General features: G+C 25.4%; 1 protein-coding gene across 1 annotated transcript; it reads left to right on the forward strand.

Annotated features, from left to right (window-relative positions):
• Window positions 1–403: 403 nt before the first annotated feature.
• Window positions 404–1,529, forward strand: CCM_03932 (urease accessory protein UreD; the record flags this gene model as incomplete). Its single annotated transcript, XM_006669080.1, has 2 exons — window positions 404–615; window positions 668–1,529. 2 exons carry the CDS (start codon window positions 404–406, stop codon window positions 1,527–1,529), a joined length of 1,074 nt encoding a protein of 357 aa, XP_006669143.1.
• Window positions 1,530–10,053: the final 8,524 nt, after the last annotated feature.

Here is a 10,053-nt window from a genome sequence, read left to right on the forward strand (position 1 = left end):
ATGTGCTCAAGAGCTGTCTATTGGTCCAGCGAGAGACACTAAGGTTCTACTTTGAACTAGACAATACCGCATACATCGAATACAAGCCACAGTGGGAGAGAGATTCTATGCACTTCATCGCTTAGTATTGTTCTTCGACTGGTGTGGGGCGGCCGGCAACAGCAAACAATACACCTGAGCGCTATGGCGAACTATGTCATTTTTTGGCGCTGGCACAAAGGTATCCAAGAATGGGTAGTCTTCGACTTAGATAGGTTGACAGGGTACCTATGTAGGTGATTGATTTAAGTGTTGTGCATTGTCTTTGCTCGTGAACCCACTCTTCGATTTGTTGGTGAAGTGTCACACAACAGCAAAAGTGGGATCCACACCTAACGTTAGCAGGCATGACATGAATTTGACCATGAAGCTGTCAATAGCCCCACCAGACCCACTAAGACTTTTTCTTTGTCTTGACAACTTCCCGTTGCTTTGGGAATCCATCGTCCGCATAACTGACAAACATTGCATTACGAGGAATTTCGAGCGCGAGACCCTGGAGATTGAGCGGGTTACGCAACCGCCATACTTCAGCATGCCGCACAAGCACAAGCGGAAACGAGGTGACGATGCCGAGTATGTCAGTTATCAAACGGTTACCGGCACTGTGCAACTAATATGGCTACAGTTTTAACTTACCACCATCGCAAAGGGCAATGCCACTCCCTGTCAATTCAAAGACGAGTGTATCGAATGGTATATCTCGGCAAGCAAAGAAACGCCGCCAGGCCAAATCCGACATGGACGCGCCTCGAGCCTTTCAACGACTGATGGCTTTCTCGTCTGGGAAAAAGTTTCACCCTGGCCTTGACGACGGCAAAAGTAAAAAGCCTACCGAGACAGAACCGAGACAACGAGGCGAAACACTACAAATAAAGCCTGGCGAAGATCTGAGAGCGTTTGCGGCACGCGTTGATGCTGCAATGCCGTTGGCAGGAGTATCAACAAAATCGGGCATTAAAGGAAGTAAGGATCTAGATGGCATCAAAACCAAAAGAACCCGAAAAGAGCGAAAAATGCATAAACTGTACGACCAGTGGCGAGAAGAGGAGCTGAAAATCCAAGAACAGAGGGAGGAAGAGAAAGAACTGGCGGCAGAACGGGAAATTGAGAACGATGGAGTTGACATTCTTTCTACTTCTGTTCTAGACGCTGAAGAAGGCTCAAACCGGAAGAAGAAGGGAAAGCATGGTAAGTATGCCCTCGAAGATGACCCCTGGGCCGAGTTGAAGAAGAAAAGAGGAGAGCTGAAACACGGCTTAAACGATGTGGCAGAGGCTCCTCCAGAGCTACACAAAAAGCAGTCAAGACTTCTTAAAGTAGTTGGAACAACTACGGTCAATGTTGGAAGTGTGCCTCAGGCTGCTGGCAGCCTGAGGCGGCGTGAACAGCTAGAAGAGGAAAGACAAGATGTGGTTGAGACATATCGACGGATTCGAGAGTATGAGCAAAGGAAGTTGGACTCTCAAAAAGTCGAGAGCCGAAATTAGTAGCCTAGCGGCTATAGCAGTTACGATATTTTATATCGTACTATCGAATATAGTTATCCTAAGAATCCTTTATTAGTTTTAACTTTATTTTATTAATTAAAAGCTAAGGTAATATAGTAATTAATATATATTACTTTCTAACTTTTACCTTAGCTAACTTAATAGTTACCTTACTTATATTTCTTTATAAGTTATTATAAAGTAAATATATTATTTAACTTTTAAAAAGATTATTTAAAGTACTTTTAGCTAGATTTAAACTAGTAATCTATATACTAACTTATATAGAACTTTTTAATATAAAACTATTATATTATAAAAATTAATAATTAATAATTAATAATTAATATAAAAGAATATATATTAAGATAATAACTATAAAGGAGTTAGGCTTAGGCTTACTCTAGACTAGGCTTAGCCTAAGGCTACTATAGGTATACCCTTAGTATACCCCCTTTATATACTAAAGTAGATAAATAGACTAGCTTTTCCTCCTTTTTTACTCTATAAAAGAGTTAATACTATTATAATACCTACCTATAAATACCTTAAGGCTAGTTTTTAATAATTAACTCTCTTCCTTATTAATACCCCTTTTATTTAGTTAAAAGAAAAAAGTTAATAAAATAAGAATAATAATAATAAAACTATAATTTAAATAATAATTACTAATAGCTAAGGTTTATTAGGTACTTTTAGTTTAGTTTATAACTATAATAAAATAGAATATATTTTTAAAAAAGGAGTTATAATAACTATAAAACCTTTTTAATACCTAGAATATAGCTAGCTAGACTCCTAAAGGCTAGACTATAATATTTAAAAATACTCTTTTTCTAGCTAATATACCTATAGTTTAATAAAAACCCTTACCTATAAAGAAGAAGTTTAATAATAATATAAAAGTATTTATAAACTAAAAATAGGTTATAGTATATAAGTTTAAAACTAATATAGACTTTATTAACTCTTTAAAGTCTTAGTTTATATATATTTAAGTAAACCTTAATATTATATTATAAATAAAAGTTATTATATATTTTAAAATAAATAGCTTTTAAAATAAAATAAACCTTTATATATTCTTTATATACTTTAAAATAATATTTAATAACCTTTATTAATAGTTTATAATAATAATAAACCTTAGTATAATCTTATAAAGTAATAAAAAGTCTTTTAACTATTATTATATATATTTTAAATAAAAGTTAGTTTTTATTAATAATTTTTTATAATTAAATAAAGTTAAGTTAAATAAACTCTATTTAATATTATCTTTTATAATAAAAGTATTTATAATTAACTATAATATCTTTTAAATAAATTATAATAATATAATCTAGATACTTTAAAAGGTAATAATAAACCTTAAATTATATAGAATTAAAAAGTAATATTAAAAAAGCTTACTATAGTGTCCTACTACCTAGCAGCCTGATTTCTTAGACAGGATTACTAAGTTATACCGGCAGCAATAGTTAATATATATAAGATAGCTAGGCTAGGATACTAACATTAGAGTATCCTATTATATCCCTTATCCTTTCTCTTTTTATAATAACTACTATAGATCCTATATAAATATTTAATAATATCTTATTTATATAGCTAGACTAGCTATTAATAACTCTTTATATAATACTATTATATAACTAGTTATAAGACTATTAGCTACTACTAGCTAGGTAACTTAAGGATATCTTTAAAGAAATACTAAGCCTAGTAATCTTAAGGACCTTTAATAATAATAATAATATACTATTAATACCTATAGAGTCTATAGGATATTAGTTTTAACTAGTAGTAAAGTTAGTATTCTTTATATACCTAAAGTACTTCCTACCTATATAGGACTTTCTTAATAGTATTAAATCCTTTAGCTTTAAGCACTTTTATATAGTATAAAAGGAGTATAAGAATAGAATACTATACTTCTATATAATTAGTAAATAGTTATAGAAGTATAATATTAAGAATACTAAGTTCTTTAATATTAGTTAATATTACCTTAATATTTAAAAAATAAAAAGCTATCTAACTATCTAGTAATACCTTAATAAGTATAGTATAAAGTATATTAATAGTAATATATAGGAGCCTAAGGCTTTCTAGTAAAAGGCTAAGTCTATAATATAGAAGAATATAGTAGCCTTTAAAGATAAGTCTAGCTTCTTTTTATACCTTAGTAGTAAGATACTATATAACCTAATTCTCTACTATAGGAATATCTAGGCTTATATAGATAATATATTCTAGCTACCTATACTAATCTATATACTACCTATTTTAATAGGTAAAGCCTAGGTCTTACTTAATAAGATTAAGAGCTAGTTATTAGAAAACCTTTATATATCCTTATACCTAGTATATTCTAAGTCTTTCTATATTTATAGTAAGATATAGCTCTATAAGACTATATAGGCCTATTAACTTAGTACTTACTACTATATAAATAGTTATTAGAATATATTACTATTTAATAGTAATAAGGACTATATTATTATTAATAATATCCTTTTTTTAAATAAGGATATATAGAAGTACTATAAATAGATATTTAAGTATTAGAATAACTTCTTTATAATAGATAAGTATATAAAGAAGACTAATTTTACTACTTAGGGTAAGCCTTATATATATCTATCTAATAAAGACCCTTATAACTATATAGGTATTAACTATAAGTAGATAGATAGTAACTATATATTTATAAACCTATAGGTACTACTATATATAGAAAAGGTATAAAAGGATAATATAGATTAGCTAGAGCTAGATTAGTTAGAGCTAGATAAGATAGATAATAATATTAGCTTCTAGTTAACTATTAGGATACTTCTCCCTTTAAAATATAGTAGTATAAAGCCTATAAACTTTAAGTATAGGTAATAACTATAACTCCTATAACTCCTAAGGCTTAATCTCCTCCTTCTCTATAGAACCCTCTACTAGCTATTTAATAGGTAAAGGTGTTTAACCCTTCCCTATCTTAATACCCTATATAGTATCCTATAGTAGATATAGTACTTTTACTTTTATAAATATATATATCTTATATTTAAATAAGAATATAGGGATATAGAAAATAACTATAAATATATAATCTAAATATATATTATCCTTACTATACTTATAGATACTACTAGATAACTTACTAAAATAAGATACCTTCTAACTAAAGGCTATAAAAGTAGAAACCTTTTTAAAGTATAGCTTCTATAATATATTAAAGGTATATATCTAGTTAAGTAGTATCTAACTCTTTATAATAGACTAATAGAATAAAGGCTATATATTATTAAGATTAAAGATATTAAACTTAGCTACTACTAAGGCACTTATAATTATAAAAGTATTACTAATTAGACTAAATTATATAGGGATAATAGGCTTTAGGTTTACTATAGTTACTATAAAGGTAACTAGTATAAATATACCTAACTTCTAAATAGTAAATAAGTTTATTATAAGACTCTTTAGCTTTAAATAAAGAATCTATATAGTATAGGTATATAAGATATATATATTAAACTCTAACTTAAGTACCTATATAAATACCTTAGTAATACCTATAGTATAGGCCTTAAGGTAATATATCTCTATCCCTAAGAGTAATAGTCCTATATTATTATACTTAGTATATATATAATATAAGTTAGACTTAGGATAATATATAAAATGCCTCTTTAGTTATATAGCCTATACTATACCTACTATAAAACGGTTATAGCCTTACCTAGGAGTAAGTAAATAGTAGTAGCTATTATAGTACCTATAAAGTATATTAGCTAGTAGTAATAGTAGTAATAGCTACTAGTAAAGTAAATAGTAGGTATATATAAGGTGTATTTAGATTAAGGGTATTAAGAGTAATAGGAGTAAAGGTAGTAGTAGTAAGTACTAGAATATTAGTATAGTTAATAGTAATATATTATATAGAATATATCCTAATAACTATAGGAGAAAAAGGCTACTACTACCCCCTTTTATTATCTTAGGAAAAGAGAAATTAGGCTACTAGGTAGTAGGATATTATAGTAAGCTTTTTTAATATTATAAATAGGGTCCTATACCCTAGCTAAAATAAAAAGCTAGTACTACCTCTACTATGTCTATAATAACGCCTATTACCTATAGGGGCCCTACTATACTTAGGCTAGGCTGCCTATATAATAGGGGACCCTACACACACGCTTTATACACCTTACCATAACACCCCTATTCCCAAACACCAGGACACCAGAAAACCATGGCTATAATATTATAGTACCTAGCTACCCTCTTAATACCTAGCTACTAGGCTATTAAGTATTATAACTTAGATTATAGCTACTTTTTATACTACTAGTTTAGTAGCTATTATTACTATTATTATAATAACTTATACTATTCTTATTTATACTATTATTACTTTTATTCCTATTTATACTTATATTATTACTATTCTTTTTCTTATTATTACTCTTCTATACCTAATAATTACTTAATATTACCTATTTAAATATACCCTTCTCTTTCTTTATTACTACCTTATAACTTAACTAGTAATACTACTACCCTTACCTTCTTTAGTCTAATAGTTATTATTAAAGACTTTAATAATAGTAATAAAAAGCTTCTAGACTTTATATTATAAATATAGATATATTATATTATTTTTTCTTTTTTATTTTATTATTATATAGTTATATTTTTAAAATAATATAATACTAATATACCTTTAGTTTTATATTTTTATACTTTTTCTTTTTCTTTTTTTTTTATTATACCTAGCTAGTTTACTATAGCCTTAGTATAATACTAATATACCTATAGTTTATATTTTTAATATTATTTTTTCTTTTTATTAGTAACCTTTAATAGCCTAAGTTATATATACTAAGGGGCTTAATAAGGACCTAGTAAAGCTATAAGTATAGAGTTATACTCTTTTAAGAATAAAAGAATTACTACTTTCTATTATCTTATAAATCCCTTTTATTCTTAATATAATACCTTATTTTACTTATATAAAGTATTATACCTTAATATTATATTTATTATAATCTTAATTATTAGTTAATAAACTATATTTATTTAGTCTTTTATAAGTAAGCTATATATAGTCTATTATTATCTTAAATATTACCTTATTATTCTTTAAACCTAGTAAGTATAGTATTATCTTATAATACTTTTAAAGGTTTTTAGGTTAAGTCTTAGTATCTTATCTATTTAATAAATACCTCTTTTTTATAGCCTTATCCTAATAGGTAGTAAATATATAAAATTTCCTTAATAGTATATTCTTAAGTTAATTTTAAGCTTAGTTTATTTTTAACTAATACTAGCTTAAAGGCTTAATTATTTTATAATTAAGATAAAAAGGAATTATTTATAGCTTATTTAATAAGATTAATATAGAATATCTTATAAAGATTCTTTAATATATTAAAGGTTATTATTAGTAGTATTAAAACTATTATTATTATATATTTTATTTAAACCTAATTAAGTTTTTTATTTAATTATATTATTATAATATTATATAAAGAAAGCTATATTTTATTCTTTTTCTAGAAGTATTTTATTAAGTACTAAGAGTTATTTATAGCCTTTTTAACTTATTATTAAATATATATAATTATAGCCTAGGCTAGCTTTAAGCCCTTCTTAATATATTTAAAAAATACCTTTACCTTTTTTATAAAGGACTTAGAAGGTATTAATAGCTTTATTATAAGCTATATAGCTAGCTTATAATAGCTATATAATAAGAAGTTTAGATTAAAACTTATAATAAATAAGTCTTAGTTATTAAATATAAACTAGGTTATTAGTAACTAGGTAGGCTAGTTATATTAAGAGTATAGAATTAGTATATAAAGTATTACCTATATTTTTTAATTTACTTACTTTATCTTACTATTTATTTAAAGGTAAAAGGCTATTAATAAAAACTACTTAATACTAATTAGGTAATATAGTATTCTTTAGAACTTACTAAGCTAGTCTAATCCTTTATTACTTATAATTTAATTAAAGAATCTATAAAAATATTATTAATATAAAAAGAACTATATTATATAGTTCTTTATTATTATAAAGCTTATTATCTTAAGCTAGATATATTTTAATAGTTAATTAGTAATTACTATTAAGAAATATAACTAGCCTTCTTTTTAAGCTAATAAGTTTATTATAAAGTTAATTAAGATTTATTATTAATATTACTTTTTAATAGGAATTAGCTATAAGAGTTCTTAATATAGTTTTCTTAATTTATATACTTTAAAATATTTATAATTCTAAATATAGTATATAATATCTTAAGATATTCTAGACTAATAGTAATTCTATATAAATAATAAAAATATAGTATTTTTCTTTAAATATATTACTATAAGTAAGGAGTATACCTTCTTTATTAAGGTAGTTATTAGTAATTCTTAGCTTAGAATCTATAGGTAGTCTTTAAACTAAAGCCTTTAATAGGTAGAAATAGTATAGTTTATAACTTACTTATAGGTTTTAGCCTCTTTTAAGAAGGACTAAATACCTTAGTATATAGTTATTAGTTTAATAAGGTAGTTTAGGTTTATTACTATACTATTTTCCTATTATACTAAGAGCTTTAGGTTTAAGAATAGTAATAAGTGTGACGGACTGGCCCCAGAGGGGCTTCGGGGGCAACCAGCCCCGCGGCCATCAAGGGCGTAAGCCCTAACCCCCTTGACCGTAAGGCCAAAAGGATTCGTAACAACAATACTGACCTGTTGTTGTCTGGTTGCACCTATAAGGGGCCCCCTAGGGGCTCCGCGCCGGCCACTCTGGAAGGACCAGGGCGGGCTCCGTAGCCTAGCCCTTAACACTATATAGTTATTAGAACTATATATTTATACTCTTTAGTATATATAGTATTAGTTATTAGTATTATAATAGCCTTATTATTATTAATAAATAATACTAAAGTATATATATAATAATATAAGTTAAGACTATTTATAAATAAGATAGGCTTTTAAATATAAAACTAATAGCTTATAGTATAAGTAGTATATTTATTATTAATATTTATAATATATTTAAGTATTATTATTTAGTATAAGTATAGAAAATATATAATATAAAGGAAGTCTAGTTTATTATTAGACTAATACTCTTTATTATTAAAGTCTCCTTATAGGGTATAACTATAAATTATTTAATAGCCTTTTTTATACCCCCTAGGCTAATATTATTACTAGGTAATAGTAGTAAGGATAGTATAGTAATAGTAGTTAATATTATAGGTTATTATTATTATAATTAGAGGTTATTATAAAGTTATTTAAGGTTTAAAAGAGTATATTTTAAAAGTATAAAATAATAAAAAGGTTATAAAGTATAAAAAAATAAAGCTAGTTAATAAAAGGAATAAAGGATTTATCTATAAAAGGAAAGGCTAATTAGGTAAAGAAATATACCTTACTTTAAATATACTAATAATATAATATATATATAATATACTTTACTTAATAATAATAAGTTAATAATTTACTATTATTAAATAATAACTAATAGTACTAAGATACTAGAATATAATATAATTAGTTATAAATAGGTTAAAAATAGGGCTAGTAAGTATTAGCTACTTAGGTAGCTAGGCCTAGAGTAAGAGTAATTATAATATATAAACTACTTAAAAGAATTTTCTAAATATAAAAGCTATAGTAAAAAGTAAGTAAACTAAAGTTACTATAAAAATACTCTTTAGTAATATATATATAGGCTACTAAGTATAAGCCTTAGGTAATAGCTTAGTATAAATACTATATATATATTAATATATACTAGCTTAAGTAAATAGGGTATAATAGGCTTATATTAGCTTAGGTAAGTATAATATATATAATTAAGGTAATAAAAAGGGAAGGGGGGTATATAAAGGAGTTAGGCTTAGGCCTACTCTAAACTAGGCTTAGCCTAAGACTACTATAGGTATACCCTTAGTATACCCCCTTTATATACTAAAGTAAATAGATAGACTAGCTTTTCCTTTTCTCTTACTTTATAAGAGAGTTAATACTATTATAATACCTACCTATAAATACTCTAGGGCTAGTTCTTAATAATAGCTTAAGAACCTATTTACTAAAAATACTAAACTTTATTAAATACTATTAAGAATTATTATATAATAGTAAATTAGTATATAAAAAAAACTAGTTTTTACCTAAATAGCCTTAGGTTTATACCTAGTATAGTAAAGTACTAATATAAGGAATTTCTTATTATAGTTTTTTTAGTATTTATAAGTTTATTAAGGTATTAAAAGGATTATAAGGTTTAATTAAGGTAATTTAATAAATAAATAAATAAATAAATAATAAATAAATAAATAAATAAATAAATAAATAAATAAATAAATAAATAAATAAATAAATAAATAAATAAATAAATAAATAAATAAATAAATAAATAAATAAATAAATAAATAAATAAATAAATAAATAAATAAATAAATAAATAAATAAATAAATAAATAAATAAATAAATAAAT

Source organism: Cordyceps militaris (genome assembly GCF_000225605.1).
Source record: "Cordyceps militaris CM01 unplaced genomic scaffold CCM_S00003, whole genome shotgun sequence".
In the NCBI taxonomy this organism is placed as follows: domain Eukaryota; kingdom Fungi; phylum Ascomycota; class Sordariomycetes; order Hypocreales; family Cordycipitaceae; genus Cordyceps; species Cordyceps militaris.